The sequence below is a fragment of the Conger conger genome, chromosome 7 (assembly GCF_963514075.1).
Source record: "Conger conger chromosome 7, fConCon1.1, whole genome shotgun sequence".
NCBI lineage: Eukaryota > Metazoa > Chordata > Actinopteri > Anguilliformes > Congridae > Conger > Conger conger.
This window is the reverse complement of record NC_083766.1, coordinates 40033504-40051887: the sequence shown is the minus strand read 5'-3', so window position 1 is coordinate 40051887 and position 18384 is coordinate 40033504. Positions and strand designations below refer to the sequence as shown.

General features: G+C 43.8%; 1 protein-coding gene across 1 annotated transcript in view; it reads left to right on the top strand.

Moving 5' to 3' along the window:
• Window positions 1-18384, top strand: part of LOC133133178 (contactin-5-like) — a 175338-nt gene that overhangs the window by 59672 nt on the left and 97282 nt on the right. Inside the window, exon 6 of the mRNA XM_061249245.1 lies at window positions 5144-5325. Within this exon, the coding sequence (XP_061105229.1) occupies window positions 5144-5325 (182 nt within the window). The remainder of the gene's footprint in view (window positions 1-5143; window positions 5326-18384) is intronic.

The following is an 18384-nucleotide window of genomic DNA, read 5'->3' as shown; positions in this document are numbered from 1 at the left end:
AGGCTGAGGGATAGCTTTGTCCATCAGGCTGTCAGGAAGCTGAACTCTCTCCCAGCTCTCCCCCCCCTACTGCTCCGCCCCCACTGACTCTGGACTAATGCAACCCCACCTCCCCTCCCCTCCACACACACGCACACGCACACACACATATGTGCATACATACATGCATATACATACTTTGGCCACTTTATTTGCTTACATGGTACATTGTACCATATACTTTAAATCTGGTATTTTTTTGTATTTTTTTTTTGTTATTTATTATTTATATATAGTTTTGTTTTTTTAATCTTGAATTGGTCTTGTCGTGTTATGTTGTCATTTGCTGTTTATTTATTATGCACCGTGGATGAGAGGGAAACGCAATTTCAGCCCTTTGTATGTCTACATATATTGGATTGACAATAAAGCCGACTTTGACTTTGACAAAGGGGAAAAAAATGGGAGAAATCAGGCAACCAGTCCATTTCCACAATCCGTTTCCATAATCCGTATTCATATTCCATGTGTCAATCCAAAGCTGGCTTCTTGGACAAAAGGGTTTTGTTACACGAGCGGGGTAGTCAGGCAGTCCAGGTAATACTTTCTCTCACTCTCTCACCAAATATATTTCTTTATAGTACTTTGCAACTTCCTCCCGGTTTGGCTCTCCTTTTCTCCCTGAGCCTTAGGTGCATAATGCCCTGCCGGTGTGTCTGATTATTGGTGGAAGTCCTTCTATGGTTTGGGGTGGAACCAACATTATTCCAGGTATCTGCTTCCCACTACCAATCAATGCACCTCTGTGCAATATCAAATGAATGTGAAATGATTCAAAATTGTATCACCTTACAGTAATTGCGTTCCTTCTAAGTTGAACAGTAGGGTATTTGCTCTTATGTAAAATTAAAAACTAACGTTTGGATTTACTATATTAAAAATACAGGCCCCACAGTAGGAACTCAATGCAACAAAAGTCAGTACACCTTTCATTACTAAGATTCAAATCTTATTTTTTCAATACTTCGTATATCCACCTTTATTTTTGATGACGGACTCAATCCTCCTTGGCAAGGAGGATAGCAGTGTTGCACAGATTTCTGGACAGATGTTCTGCCATTCTTCAGAGACATTTCTTTTCAGCTGCTCTTTGCTGGAGGGGTTGTGTTGCTCTACTTTTCTCTTTGAAATACCTCAAAGGTGTTCTATCGGACTCAAATCAGGCGACATACTTGGCCAGGTCATAGTTTTCACTCTTTTCATCTTTAGAAACTCTTGCGTGATTTTGGCAATGTGCTTGGGATCATTATCATGCTGGAATAATCCTCTTCTGCCAAGCTTCTGGAGACTGGGAGTCATCTTGTCAACCAGTATTTTAGTATATCCACAGGCATTCATGGTGCCATGTCATCTCCCCAACACCTTTTGTTCTCATGCAGCCCCAAATCATCACACTCCCACCTCTGTGCTTCACTGTTGGGACTGTGCATTCACTGTGGTTGTCCTGCCAAGGTTGATGCCAAACATGCTGGACCTCATCTGAGCCGAACAAATTGACCTTGCTCTCATCTGACCAAAGAATGTGCTCCCAATATTCATCAGGCTTAGAGGTGCCATTTCGTTCCTGTCTAAGGCAGCGCAAATCGTAAATTGTTAGATTCCCAGAGCGTCCAGCTAAGGGCCATGCTAAGATTGCTTTGTTGTTAATGTGAAATTAAGAAGCAGCTTTATGTTTCAGGAATACAGACAGACTGCACATGTCACCAGCGAGACCTGGCAGTTTCCTGTTTGGGTGCATCATAGTAGAGGGGATGTGTCCTTGTAGAATTTGAAAAGGCATTCGGCTTTTTTGTGCACCCTTGATTTTAAATACAAACACAAAAGTACACAAGGCCTCTTTCTAGCTTGACCAACTAAAACAAAGGTGTCAGCCTCAAGTTCTGTAGTTGCATTCCAGGACCTCTGTGACTCACTTAAACTTCATATTATATTTGGGATCATATTATATTTCAACTTGTTTGACATTTCAACTTTTTTAAAAATCTCGATACTGTATGTATATCATTTTCTAATTTGGTGGGATTAAACAGTAAACATTAAACAAAAATAATGATATGTTTTCAAAGGGCCTGTACAAACTGCATTGAAAGGTGTTCTCGGTAGCCGTTTAAAGTGTAAATATACAACCATTTTTATTTATTTAAAAAGGTCAATCTGACCCCAAATATAAAAGCGGTCATACAATCTTAGCATAATATGAGGGTTAAGTAGCTGAAGAAACCACACACTGTGTTAAATACAAGTATACATACAGACTGTGTGGCCATTCAGGACAGGTATTCAACATTACATAGCATGGAGTGGCCAGTAGTGGACTGTGACCAGAGACAGCAAATTCCACAACACACTAACAACCCTGCACCACCATCCACCCATACATACCGAGCTGAATCGTTGTACACATTGCACAATGAGTAAGTACGCTATCTCAATACAACATGTCTTATTCTTATAGCAAGCCAAAGCATTGTTGTGGTTGCAATAGCCCATGGAATACTGCATCTTTGGACATCACAGGACATTTAAAAATAATAACGTATAATTGACTCGCGTTCTTATATGAAAATAAATATTTTGCCATAATTTGCCAAAACACAATAACGCAATAAATGTTTACAATTTTATGACACTTGTAACAGAAGTTAAATAAAATAATTTTGCCACATGGGCTAATACCATTGCAAAACCCTAGGAAGGATTACTGTTTTCATTTATCATGTTGGACTCTCCTTTAATGTATATGCATTTAAGTGTGGATTGCGCAAATAAAAGGTGGAGATATTATAAATGTGGCTAATTATGTATTTTGGTGAATTAAAGTTCATGCAATGTTATGTTGAGGATGGCCAGAGAGCCAGACGCGACTAAAGGTAAACCCCTATAAGCAAACACGCTGGTGTGTTCGCCACAAAATCCCGGAAGAGAAAGGAACAGGGATAGGGATGTACAAATACAAATGGGGAATACTCCCGGAACAGAGGGAGGAACAGAAAATAATACGGATGAAAACTCCGATCAAATTGGAAAACAAAGCCCAAAACGGCTATGAGAAAATAAAACGACCCTTAAAAAACGGGGCGACTACCCAACCAAAATAAGTGCTTAAGTTGAGCACTGAAACTCCCAGACCGGGGATAAAATAAAAGTACAACCTAGCAAAAGACTAGGCACGAAAATAAAACCTTGAGTCGCAGCTCAGGAGAAAAACGCAAACCAAAATACATTTACCGGGGACACCGTCCCTCTATCACAGGCTCACACGAGCACAAAAAATAAAACGAAAACAAAGAACCTATAGGAAGGCGTCAGCAGTGTACACACACTAGCAAACTGAGCACCTTCCTTACCTTTTTCTTTAACGAGTGTCAGAAACCCAAACCAGCACATTACCTGACTCACCAATCTCTGCGTCTACCTTGTGCTTACCAGCTTTGCGCCAGAGCGAACAGTGGACACCAAAGCGTTGATCGACTGTCAGCACTGCCCTTAAATACTCTCAGGAGGAACGCTCCCCTGGCACTAATGAGGGCCAGGTGAAACCAATGAGCCCTTGCCCTCTGGTGGCCCCAATTGGTTACTACCTCCCACCATGACATGCAATTAACAAGGGTCAATTTGTGTGTGAAATGTATCCACCTCTAAAAAATGTTGGTAAATCGCTAGTAAAAAATATGATGAAAATATCACAGAAAACATGCTTTTTTGCCTTTAACAGAACATTGTTAGAATGGATATATGGCAGCCAATAAGGAATACGCCACACGCAGTGAAGATGCACTAAACATGTTTTGACTGCACCCTTTAAGATCTGCCTCTTTGCAAAAAGCGGTTCGTAGGCAGTCCCATTCGCTGATTGCATAATAAGCTGTAGCCTATGTAAATAAGAACTTACTTTCAGGCAGACTACGACGCACCAATATACCCTTGCCAGGACGCATTTTGCGCTTCGAGTTTCTTGTAAGTAAATCTGGCCCTTTGTCTTTGAATCTTGCAGTGCTACCAATGGCTGTGTAAATATATTATGATCAATAGACAACACGAATGTCACACTGAAAGACGATTAGCTCAAAGAAACGGGTCATTATTTTGTTGTGGTTCAAGTCTGGATCATTGCCCTTTGTATATAAAACTAAGTATAATCAAGTTCACCGTTGTTTGCCTCCATTGTCTCCATTGAATTGTAGCTACTGTATGTAGTCACTTGTCTGAACAACTGTTACTGGCCACTGCTTAATGTCATCAAACAGGGGTAGCTGAAACACAGTAGGTGACCTGCCGATGTTCTAATCCACTACACATGTTATGTACGGTTCTGAAGACCCAGACGCAGACCAGGGGATATTCCAAAAATGTTGTATTTATTAGTCCAAGTCCAGATACAATTGGAATCCTTGAAGAATACATCAACTTACAAAATAGCATACCACGGTTTGCAGCTAGAATACCCCAAGTACAACAATACAATATCTAATACAATACAACACAACAGTATCTATATACAGTATAACTATATATATATACAAGGCTAATCATGGTGGTGAGGTAGGGGGGGAAAGGTGCAGCCTGAAGAGATGAGTGGTCAGAGACTCTCTGTTCTGACATCCACAGGAAGGTGATTCCACCACCGTGGGGCCAGAACAGACAGCAGTCGTGACCGAGAAGTGCAGGCGCAAATGCGGAGTAATATCAAGATGTGTGAACATTCCGTTTAGCCGTGCACATACGGTGGATGTTTGCAAACTAACCAGTTGAGACAATGGACTGGACCTATCCTTTGTATAATATGAAATTATAGAGTGGAATCACAGTCAGACTATTGCTTGCCCCCAAGGGGTTGGAACGGCAGGAATCGCTGCCTTGGAAATTCCTTGCAACACACCATAGGAAATCACACAGTTTTGACCATCACAATGGCTACATAACATGAAAAGGAACCCATTTCAATTTTCCTATAACATATACTATTTATGAACTCAAAAGTAAATTATTATTTTATTAATAAACATAATCAGTTTTGTTTGTGCTAGCAGAGAATACCCTGATGGCCCTGACGGTCCAGAAGTGGCAGTGGTGACACAGAATGCATTCCCTCTTTCTCTGATAGCCCGGTCCCCACCATCACCTGGAGGAAAATGAATGGAAACATCCCAAAAAAGGCAAGGCTCCGGAAGTCCCAAGCTGTTCTGGAGATTCCCAACATCCAGCTGGAGGACTCTGGCACCTACGAGTGCAAAGCCGAGAACCCACGTGGAGGAAACACCTTCCGAGGACAACTGCAGGTCTACAGTGAGTGCCTGAGCTAATGATGCTACTGTTACTTTTAAGGCTCAAGGGCTTTAGGCCAAGTGCAGGTCTACAATGAGTGTCTAAGCTAAAGGTGCTACCATTACCATCATTGCCAAAAAGCCTAACTGCAGCTACAAGTTGCCAATGAGTGTCTGATCTAACAATGTTACTGTTAGGCTTAAAGGCATACTATACCTTTCACCTTGAAAATATTATAAAACAAACATGCTCAGTCATTACTATGGTACATTGGCAATCTGTGCTTGCCCAATACCTTGCTTGTCTACTTCTATTTGTTATCCCAAAAACAGTTTGGGCTGTTTCTGGGTGTGGACCTTTTTTCTTTCAGGGCTGTATGTGTCACGTTTCAGGTCTGTCTTGCCCTGTTTTATGTTTTATCATTTGTGTTAGTCATGTATTGTCTGATCATGTATTATGTTAGTCTAGGTTTGTCATGTTGTTTAGTTTGTTTCTTGTTACGATTAATTTTCTTGTCATGTCTAGTTATGTTTCGTTATGATTATTTTACCTTGTTATGTTGAGTGGTTATCGTCTTAGTTCGTTTAGTGTTATGTTTTGATTTATGTTTATTGTTACGCAGACTGGTCGTTGTTTTAACATACACTTTTACATGTCTTTCCGCAAACCTTGCGTTCCGGCTTTCTCTCTCTCTCTTTCTGTCACTCACACCCTAATTGTTTCTATTTGTCTATTTACTAAAACTACTAATGCTAGATCAGGATTGGGTAAAACTAACAGACTAATCATGTGTTCATGTTACCTTACATTTCTCGTGCATGTCATTTACTAATTTACTAATGCTAGGGCAGGATAGGTTTATTACTAACGATTACTAATTACCTTATTAAACTTGTCATCCATCGCACCTGTTTTCCATTCCCTTGCTGCTCTCTAACTAATTGTCTACACCTGTCTACACCTGCATTTATAGCCCAGTCACACTTCTGTTCGTTGCAAAATTGTCTGCCTCTTGTCCGTCAAAGTGACGCTTGAGCATTATTACCATTGAGTACACATTAAGATCCAAGCCTGTTTATCGGCCACCGTTATTGATTTCTGTTTCGTTGACCATCGTTTGTTTTTGACCACGTCCTCGCCTACTGCTTTTGTACCTTTGCCTCGCTGTCCGCCTGTACTTCTGCCCCGCTGACAGCTCTCCTGCTACCGGACCTCCCTGCACGTCTACCGACTACGAGTTTGCCTCTTCCCTCGGCACCGTGTTTTCTGTTTATTTATTGTTTTATTGGCTGGATCTACGTGCATGGACTTTGCTTGTTTTGACTACACTTCTGGGATTCGTCCCGAATAAAGCCCTGACGGGACTTTATTTTACTATTGTTTCTGAGTCGTGCATTTTGGGTCCAACCCCCACGCACCCGTCTCAGTATGGAAAAGCATGTTTCCAATACACTGAACTGATATGCTTGATGGTCCAGAGAAGGGGGAGGGCAAGAGAAGATGTAATACCCCAGCTAACCCAACGACGGAATTTAGCGAGGGCTGAAGGCATCAGCGTGCTCGTCCTTCTGGTGTTGCTGAAAGAATACTAATAGGGTTAAAAATGAGTGGCCCCTATGCAGACAGTCTAGATCAGCCAATAAACAAACCACGATACAAAGGCAGTAGTACCACTCTGCCTTCCGCTCTTTACTGGTCCGGGCTGACCCAGAATCTCCACAATAGGGCCAATAGAGTCACCTTCGTTTATCTGACTCCATTTTAGAATAGTAATTTAGATTAGTTGTCCACATTTAGTGGATGTCTTATTTATAATTTTGACTTGATCGCTATAGGAATCCTGTACTGAGAAGAACTCGCTGAACAATCCTCTGCTGGTACCAGCGCATGTCACATCGCGCGTTATGTGCACGTCTCACAAACTGACTAGCTATCTGTAGTCATTACAGAGGTCGCAGGAATAGCTACTCTCGGGTATATCTGTTTACAGCCTAGGGACCCAAGCAGACCAACATAGCTACGGCTGTGCTCGACATGAATGAACTACCATGCGGAGGCGAGGGATTTACCATCATAGGTTTACGGGTGCTATACGCCGTGATACAGTAAGTGGGAAATAATCATCCTCCCTAGACCAGTTCGAGGGGGTAAACCAAGCATTCCCTGTATAACTTTGAGTGTCAGTAAGGAAAACCAAACAGATCAAGTTTTAACAGTTTATTTGACCAGGCAGGTTACATTACATTACATTATTGGCATTTGGCAGACGCTCTTATCCAGAGCGACGTACAACAAAGTGCATACCCATAACCAGGGATAAGTTAGCTGAAAGACCCTAGAGGGAAGTACAATTTCAACTGCTACCTGTACAACAAAGATAAGGACAAGGGCCCTTTTTTTTTTTTTTTTTTTTTTATTTTATTTTTTTTTTTAGAACTGGTAAGTCGTGAGGTCTGAAGCGTCTCTGGATTTCCCCCACTTCCTCTCCGCTGCGCGGAGGCTGGCCCTGGAGGTACAGAGGGTGTCAGATATCCAAGGACTGGGAGGGGATGTGCGAGGTGGCTTTGAGACAGGCGGACAGAGAGAGTCAAAGGCAGAAGAGAGAGATGAAAGGAGGGTGGCAGATGCAGTTAGTGGGGAGTTTGAAGAAGGATTCAAGAGGGGGGAGTGAGGTGCTGACAGTGCTGGCGAAGGAAGGGAGAGAGGGAGCGGAGGTTACGGCGGGCTGAGGAAGTGTGGGTGGGAGGAGGGGGAGGAGGATGGGGAGGAAGAGGGAGGGAGAATGAGATGAAGTGGTGATCAGATGTGTGCAGAGGGGTAACCGTGAAATCGGAGCATGAGCAGTTCCTCACAAAGACAAGGTCTAGGACATAGTATAGTCAGGGTATAGTCTGGCTACAGACACCCTGTACGTAGAAATTACGTGCACTGTGTGCACGGGAGGCTGATTGCATTCTCCCAGATTGCTTAGTTTGCTGTCCTTAAATCCAAAATCTGGCCTTTGATGTTAACCCTAAAATGGGTCACCCATCTGTAATTTGGAGCCACGCCTCCCCAGGAAGCGCAGGGGGGTTGAGGCACATGGCTTTCACTGGGGCAGAGCTCCACGCAGCTTCTCCTGGTTGGTTATGATGTACAGGGTTTGCTGTTGCAGAAATAAAACCATTGCACCAGTCGCACTGAAACAATCAGAATAATACCAAACATGAATATTATCTGAACTGACTTTGTCATGAAACATCCAATGCTGTACACATCATTTAGTGACTGAGTAAAAGAGGGAGAGAGCAATAAAGGGGGGTTCAGGAGAAGGTCAGGGCCTAACAGGCCGTGCCCTCTGAAACCTTCCCGTGCCGTAAAGGATGTTGCCCCGTCGTAACGAGTTTTACGGCTGGAGGCCTGAGTCTTCCCCACAGGCTCCCGCCCGTATGGGTGCGGAGATAGTGGGGGTTAATGATGTATGCTCCTGAGTTGTTATTATTAAATTACTTTACAGCCACATATTCCACAATACCAGAGGAAGCCAGCAAGCTGACCAGCCCTGAGTGATAATGCCAGATTTCCAGCCTTACAAAGACATGTATGAATTGGCTACTAGGTGAGCTGGGTTTGCGAGAGAGAGAGCCTTGTGGCTAACCATTAAGCAAGTAACTGGCCAGCATTCAGTAACATTAAGTAGCTACTGTTATTAGCTAAATAAATTCAGTTTTGTATGTCAGCTGTCTGGCCATGATAGCTGGTTCTTTGCTCTCCTGAGCAGGGAGCTCATGTCTAAATCCAAATAACTCCTGCACTTTCAGAAGAATTGAGAACTACCCTGCCTGACAAAGCCAGAGCAAAATATCTGTTACAAAGCATATCTTGCTGCATATGACAGTGAAGTGGGAGTATTCGCTATTGGAAATGTCAGTTGGGCATTTAGTCGATACTTGCAAGTGACTTGAATGATATACGACTTGCCTTGAATGGTAAGTGAACTGAATAAGGTACTTTTGAAAGAGACACAGTTGCAGTAACCTAGCTAACTATAGGCTAGCTACTAACTATAACTAATACAAACATGAGTACAAACTTACCTTCTCCAGAACAATCTTCACGATCTCAACCAGTCCGGCTTAAAGAGACTCTACTGAGACTCTGCCCGACTCGCTGTCACCGAGGCACTCCGCTCTGCTCGAGCCAAATCCCTCTCCTCTGTCCTCATCTTCCTTGACCTGTCGGCCACCTTTGATACAGTCAACCATGAGATTCTGCTCTCATTGCTGACTGGGATGGGTGTCACAGGATCTGCACTTGCTTGGTTTTCCTCCTACCTCTCTGGTCGTTCCTACCAGGTGACTTGGAGGGGCTCAGTCTCTGACCCTCACCCTCTACAAACTGGAGTCCCGCAGGGCTCAATTCTTGGTCCTCTCCTCTTCTCTCTATACACCATGTCTCTTGGCTCTTCCTAGAGCTTTTCTTACCATTCTTATGCCGATGACACTCAACTCTTTCTTTCCTTCTTTCCCAATACCCAGGTCACCACACAGATCTCTGCCTGCTTGGCCGATATCTCCGCATGGATGACTTCCCACCACCTGAAGCTTAACCTTGGCAAGACTGAGCTTTTCTACATCCCTGCTAAGTCCTCTCTGACAATCGACCTCTCACTGATTGTTGAGGACTTTGTAGTATCATCCTCCTATACGGCCAAGAATCTTGGGGTGACTCTTGATAACCATCTCACCCTCACTCCACATATATCCTCCAGGACCAGAACCTGCAGGTTCTTCCTCTATAATATATGCTATATCCATCATCTCCTGACAGAGGAAGCCACACAGGTCCTAGTCCAGGCACTCGTCATTTCCCATCTGGATTACTGCAACTCCCTCCTGGCCGGTCTCCCAGCTTGTGTTGTCAAGTCCCTCCAGCTGGTCCATAATGCTGCTGACCCCCTGACCAACAGTCAGCCCAGGTCGGCTCATGTCACCCCACTCCTCATTGCCCTCCACGGGCTTCCTATTGCCACACGCATCCGCTTCAAAGCACTAGTGTTGGCATGCCAGGCTGCTAAGGGGACATCGCCAGTTTACATACAATCTTTAATTGCTCCCTACACACCTGCAAGACCACTACGGTCTGCCAGCTCTGGTCACCTTGTGGTTCCCTCACTACGAGCATCGAGCTGCACATCCATGCCTGTTTTCCATTCTGGTTCCTCAGTGGTGGAATGACTTGCCTATCACTGTTAGGACAGCAGAATCCCGCCCCATATTTCGACACAGACTAAAAACACACCTTTTCAGACTATACATTGGTCCTGCCTCCTGATTTCTCCCCCATCCCCTTCCGATATCTAACCCTAAACCTTGAAAAAAAGAAAAGATGACTGTTGTCTTTTTGTTTAGAACAGCTCTTCGTGCGTTTTTTAATAGTTCTGTCAGGACCAACATAAAGGAGCTGGTGCAGGTTAACTTCACAATTATCTTTGGTCCAATGTCTTAGTTCGGGGGGCTACGTCTGAACATACTAGTAGTATGAGTGTGGTGTCTTAACTGGTAAACTGGTTTAATAAGATACGGAGAGATCTTTATAGTTCTTTATTCCAGCATGTTGTCATTACAAGCACGTATGACGTAGCACTCACAGTACATCACAATAGCCTATCAACAGAGGCTCTTAAAGGAGCCTGAACCATAACACTCCTCCCTTCTACAATCAAAGTTGTATGGATAAATAAACAAACAATGCAGATCTTCTGAACCTATCCGCTTGAACAATTATCAAGAATTACTGATTGCCCATCCCTAGGCTAGGGCCTACAGATTTAATCTGTCCGGTGGGTTTCGTGTTCTCTGTGGATATCTCAACAGTACTATAGTCTCGGGTACCCTCTCCTGCCCTGCATCCCTGTCCAGATCTTCATGAACGCTCCTTGGCTGCGCGTCCTGTGTGGCTGCAACAGTCTGTGTGGCTGTAGCAGTCTCAGCTGTAGCTCTGCCCTGTTCCTGCTCCCTCGGTTGTATTACCGGTGACCTTGTTGGTACGGCTTGTCCCCCTGTAGAATGCATCTGGTCTATGTGTCGCCGCCACACCATGTTCGGACCCACCTGCACTTCATAGCTCCGGGGTCCTGTCTGGGCCTGTACTATTCCGTACGCCCACTTTCCACCCCTCTGGTAGTCTCTCACCATGACTTCCTCCCCCGTGGTGACTTGGCGCTCCCGCCCACCATGCAGCATTTCCCCCGTGGTGGCATGTGGCATGTTCCGGTACGATGCCAAGAACCGAGACAGTCTCGTCTGCATTGTTCCTCCATCCCGTTTGGATGCTCGGAGCTTCGCTGCCATGAATTGTGCAAATTCGTCACTCGCAAACGTTTGTGCGTTGTTGCTCACCAGCTGAAGGGGAAGTCCAAAGCGAGCAAAGATTGTTCTCAAGTACTCAATGGTTTGAGCTGACGTCTGAGATGTTGTGCAAAAAACCTCTGGCCACTTAGAATGTGCATCTATGACCACCAAAAAGTTGTGCTCCTGCATAATCTACATGTATTCTCTGCCAAGATTCTGTTGGCCACTCCCAGGGATGGACCGGGACCGGAGGAGGCATGTGGCGTGTCTCTAGGCACCCACTACAGTTCTTGGTCATCGTTTCGAGTTGTTCATCTACTCCGGGCCACCAGAAGTGGCTACGGGCCAGTAGTTTCATTTTTACAGTTCCCGCGTGGCCCTCATGGATTTGCTGTAGCACTTGACTCTGGCATTTCTTGGGTATGATCACTCTCATGCCCCACAACAAGCATCCCTGATGTGTGGTTATTTCCTCCTTTCTCTGTAGGTACGGTGTTACCTCCTTGCTGCAAGTGGTTGGCCAGCCAGTCATGGTATATCCATATACCTCTGATAGATCCAGCTGTGCCGCATGGAAAACCTCCACTGCGTCCACCCGTTCGTCCTGGCCCTTGGTTAATGGCAGTCTCGATAGTCCATCAGCATTAGTGTGTTGTGATGTCTGTTTATACTCAATGTCATACATATGACCAGCCAGGAAGAGTGCATAACGCTGTAGTTGGGCAGTGGTCATTGCTGGGATGCCTTTCTGTGGGCTGAAGATGGACAGCAATGGCTGGTGGTCTGTCACTAGTGTAAAACTTCTTCCATACAGGTATGTGTGAAATTTCTTGACCCCCCAGACAAGTGCCAATGCTTCTTTGTCGATCTGTGAATAGTTTTTTTCTGCAATACTCAATGTCCTTGACGCAAACGCCATGGGCCTCTCTGATCCATCCTGTTGAACGTGTGAAAGGACGGCCCCTAGGCCGTAGGGCGAGGCGTCGCATGCTAGCTTCACTGGGAGTTTGGGGTCGTAGTGTGTCAGTACCTGTTCTGACGTGATGAGCCGTTTGGCTTCCTGTTCTTTTCTAGCAGCTGGTTGAGGGGCTGCAGGACTGAGGCCAGGTTAGGAAGAAACCGGCGATAGTAATTTATCAGTCCCATGAATGATCTTAGCTGTGTCACATTCTGTGGCTGTGGTGCCCCAACCACAGCATCTATCTTTTCTTGAGTTTTGTGTAGTCCGCTGCTGTCAATCTCATATCCACAGAACTGAATTCTGTCCTTGAAAAACTCACACTTCTGTGGGTTCACATGCAGCCCATACTCCTCCAATCGTTTGAGGACACTCTCCACGTTGGTCAGATGCTCCTCATCCGTTCGACCAGTGATGATCATATCATCTAACAGGCACTGGGTCCCCGGAATTCCCTGTAAAATCTGGTCCATCGTGTGTTGCCAAATGGCAGGGGCTGATGCAATGCCAAAAACAAGTCTGTTGTACCTATACAGCCCTTTCTGCGTGTTTATGGTGAGGTAGGGTTTGGATGTCTCTTCCACGGGTAGCTGTAAGTAAGCTTGCTTCAAGTCTATCTTGCTGTGTCGTCCTCCAGCCATCGCTGCAAAGATATCCTCTACACGAGGCAGGGGATATTGATCCACCTGCAGCTTGGGGTTCACTGACACCTTGAAATCCCCGCACAGCCTTACTGAGCCATCTTTCTTCATGATGGGCACCACAGGGGTTGCCCATTCACTTCTGTCCACCTTTGACAGGATCCCTGCATCCAGCAAGCGATCTATTTCCGCTCCAACCTTTGGGCGCAGGGAGAATGGCACAGGCCTGGCTTTGCAGAATGTGGGTGTTGTATCCTTTAGCACCAGTTTTGCTTCAAAGCCCTTTACCTTTCCCATCTGATCTTGGAAAACAGCCTCATGTTTCTTCAATAGCTGTTCCAGCCTTTCGTGGGTGTCTGTCTCTGTGGTCTTTGTGGTTCTCAGTAGCTTTAACTCAATCCAGTTTAGCTTAAGGTGCGTCAGCCAGTTCCTGCCGAGCAGTGGGGGGCCATTTCCATTTACCACATATAGTGGTAATTCCTGTGTTTTCTCGCCATATCTGACCTGCACCTGTAACATCCCCTTAGGACTCAGTTTCTCTCCTGAATAAGTCTTGAGTATGACGTCTGTCTTCCTCAGCTTCTTGTTTCTGAAATGCCTCTCGTACATTGTCGTGGGAATAATGGAGACTTTTCTGTTTTCTGCTGACACTGTGTTTAACTCCATAGTTCCAATGAACTTATCAGAATCACTGTCACTTCCTTGAGCTACTGTATGCACTGATTCTTTATTTTTCTCTGTTTTCCTTTGAGATTTGCATGCTGCTTTTATGTGGCCTCTGCAATTGCATTTGTGGCATGTCTCCTCTTTAAAACGGCAGTCGTCAGCTCTGTGTCCTTCTCTATTGCATCTATAGCACTTTTCTGCCACCCGAGGGCGCTGCCTACCACAATCCATTTTATGGATTTGGGGAGCTGTCTCAGTCACGTGACCTCTGCTGCTCTGCAATTCTAACGTCTCTCTGCTGGCTATTTCCATGCTCACCACAATTTCTACTGCCTTCACAAAAGTTAAGTCAGACTCTGTTAGTAAGCGTTTCTGTATGTTGTCACGTCCCAGGCCACACACAAATCTATCTCTGAGTGCATCATTTAAATTAGTCCCAAACTCACAATGTTCTGAGAGCCTCCTTAGCTCTGCCACATAAGCGTTCACACTCTCTCCCTCTTTCTGATCCCGCTTGTGGAAACGGAAGCGTTCCGCTATGACGAGTGGTTTGGGAGCAAGATGGGCTTGCAATACTGCTACCAATTCGGCGAACGTCTTGCTGGATGGTTTTGCTGGGGCAGTCAAATCGCGGAGCAATCCGCATGTCTTTGGACCAATCAGACTCAGCAAGGCAGGCACTTTCTTGCCATCTGCGACATCGTTGACATTGCTCCAGGCGTTCTGTATAACTTGTCCAGCTTTCCTGTGTGTCATCAAACACATCCATTTTCCCGATGTTCGCCATCTTCCTTGCTGCTGCTTGTGAGGTTTGCGAGGTTGTTTCTAGAATGGACAGTCCTTTGGCTACTCTGACTGTCTGTAGAACCTTCACTTTCGGCACCCGACATGGGCTAACACGTTCCTACACCGTGGGTAAGTATCCCGTCGCCATTTGTGGTGTCTTAACTGGTAAACTGGCTTAATAAGATACGGAGAGATCTTTGTAGTTCTTTATTCCGGCATGTTGTCATTACAAGCACGTATGACGTAGCACGCACAATACATCACTATAGCCTATCAACAGAGGCTCTTAAAGGAGCCTGAACCATAACAATGAGTATATCAAACAGCACATTTTTTAACCCCCCCAAACAGGCCAGCAGCATACACAACATTTTTTACAGCAATAACATGGTAGCAAATTAGATACGAGATACATGTAGATGTATGCAAAACATAAGACACATTAAATACATAATATGTACATGTAATACACTTATAAATGGAAATAAGGACTGAAAAGGTTTAAACAACCATAACTATTTGCTTTAGTGAATTTTTATAACAGAAAATAAAGAAGAGAAGAAAAAAACGTATCACAATCAAAGAAAAAAAATGGAGCTGGGTGTTCAGCAGCGAAAAGGAATGGCTGGCGGTCTGCCTAAAAAGAACCTCTTGGGAAAGGGGACGTAGACGTTTTTCTGTGTGTAAACACAGGAGGGAAGCAAGAAACTAAATCCTGCATAGTATGACTTTAAAGCTCAAGGGCTTTAGCACAAGTGTAGTTCTAGAATTGCTGATAAGATTGTTGATGCTAGAGGTGCTACCGTTAGCATCAGAGCTAAAGGGACTTAAGGTAGCTTCAGGTCAGTGTCCAATCTAATGGTGCCCCCATTAGCATTAACATAGCTTTTGGCCAGTCATATCAGTGAGAGAAATCACAAATGGCTAATTCCACCCCGGTGTACTCACTAAGCCTGTTTTTTGCTAAATATAATGTCTAATTTGTTTGTTCCGGAACAGACTCATTATTTTGTTATTGGCAGTGTCACGTTTCAGGTCTGTCTTGCCATGTTTTATGTTTATTCATTTTGTCTAAGTCACGTATTGTCTTATCATGTATTATGTTAGTCATGTTGTTTAGTTTATTTCTTGTTACGATTAATTTTCTTGTCATGTCTAGTTATGTTTCGTTACGATTATATTACCTTGTTATGTTGAGTGGTTATCGTCTTAGTTTCGTTTTGTGTTATGTTTTGAATTATGTTTATTGTTACGGAGACTGGTTACTGTTTAAACATACACTTTTACATGTCTTGCCGCAAACCTTGCGTTCCGCCTTTTCTCTCTCTCTCTTTCTGTCATTCACTCCCTAATTGTTTCCATTTGTCTATTTACTAAAACTACTAATGCTAGATCAGGATTGGGTAGAAACTAACAAACTAATCATGTGTTCATGTTACCTTACGTTTCTCGTCTAATTTACTAATGCTAGGGCAGGATAGGTTTATTACTAATGGTTACTAATTACCTTGTTAAACTTGTCATCCATCGCACCTGTTTTCCATTTCCTTGCTACGCTCTAACTAATTGTCTACACCTGTCTACACCAACTCTTGAGCATTACTGTTATTCATCCCAAATAAAGTTCTGACGGGACTTTATTCTATTATTGTTTCTGAGTCGTGCATTTTGGGTCCAACCCCCACTCACCCGTCTCAGGCAGTACATTATCCTGAATCATCATGAATGGCAGAGTTAGATTCAGTAACTATTCTCCTTTCATTTCTCATCTCCAATATGATTTGAGCACAGTTATAGTTCAAGTTCTGGAATGCAAAACCCTTAGTGTCCTTTATTTCTTAAATACTTCAGCGATATTTAAACAGTTTTTTGTGTTCATTCATTATTCATTTTGATGTTTGGAGATCGTGCTCAGGAGATTCTGCTAGCATTATAACTGAATTTCACAGGGTATTTAGACTTACTAAGTCTTCTGCTGCTGTAGCCTATCCAGGTTTGAAGCATTATGTGTTCAGAGATGCTCTTCTGCATACTGTTGTAATGTGTGGTTATTTGCATTACTGTCACCTTCCTGTCAGTTTTGATCAGCCTGGCCCTTCTCCTCGGAGCTCTCTCATCAACAACGCATTTCTGCCCACAGAACTACTACTCACTGGATGTTTTTGTTTTTTTGCACCATTCTCTGCAAACTCTAGAGACTGTTGTGCATGAAAATCCTTCCACGGTCACATCACATTTCTTCTCCATTCTGACATTGGGTCTGAAAAACAGTTCTCTTGACCATGTCTGCATCTATTTATGCATTTAGTTGCTGGCACATGATTGACTGATGCATTAACAAGCTGGTGTACAGGTCTACCTAATAAAGTGCTCACTGAGTGTATTCTCTTCAGTCCTAATGAACAATTTTGCCTTTAGAACTTTCTGTAAGCAAAAAGTAAAGGAACAAATGTGCCACTAACGGTTTTGATGTGTCATTTTTCCACCGAATGTGATTTTGATTTTTGAATCACATTTAATTATCTGTGTCCTGACAGTAAAAGGACACAACCTTGGAGTAAACTGAAACCTTTTGAGTAACAACCAACTGAAAAACACTCTTTCTGTCCTATATAGAGACAGCAAGTTGAGCTCTTGCTTTATTGAACCATTTACCATTCACCATATTCAGTCATGGATAATTCAGGCTGTTTCTGCCACCATAGCTAATCTAATTTTCCTGCACTAAGATGGCCACCCCTCATAGAAAGTTAAGGTCTTGTCTGTTCTTATCTAGGAGATTATGTCACTGAGTTGGATGAAGTATGCTTCCTGGAATATTGCCTGGATTTTTTATTAAGTCTTGGCTATGTCAACTGGAGCATGTTCCAAAACCACCAGGCTGCTAAGGGGACTGCCCCATCTTACATACAGTCCTTGATCACTCCCTACTCCCCAGCTAGACCACTCCGGTCTGCCAGCTCTGGTCGCCTTATGGTTCCCTCTCTACGTGCACCTGGCGGTCGAGCTGCACGTTCACGCCTGTTTTCTGTTCTGGTTCCTCAGTGGTGGAATGACTTGCCTACCACTGTCAGGACAGCAGAATCCCTCCCCCTATTTCGACGCAGACTAAAAACAAACCTTTTCAAACTCTACCTTAGTCCTCCCTCCTGATTTCCCCCGGCCTTCTTTTCTGATATCCCTATCCTTGTCTAACCCCCCCAAAAAACAAAATTGCACCTATGATGACGACAGCATTCCATGTGTATTTTCCTAGTTCTGGATGTGATGCTTTGACTTATGGTAGAACCTATGCACTTTGGATTAAAAGTGTCTGCCAAATGACAAAAATGTAAAAAAAATGTAAATGTAAATCATGGATCACGAGAATTGCTGAATTGTTTGGGCTGAATAGAAAATTGTACAGGACAAAAGAGTATGAGTTTGAGGTGCAACAAAAAATACTATGGCCAGGTCTGCATCTGCACTGTGTCAGCATGCATTTTTCATACATACAGTATAGGTATATGCAATTTATTGTGTTCATGCATGTTTTATAAATTGTGTATGTAAATTGTTAGGCCCACTCATATAATTTTTAATTAGAAAGTGACCCCAGGAAGAAGTGGTTTAAAAACTCTGATGTACACCTTCATTAAGATTTGAATTAATCTTACTCAACAATTTTAGACAAAAAAGACAAAATTGACTGTCACAG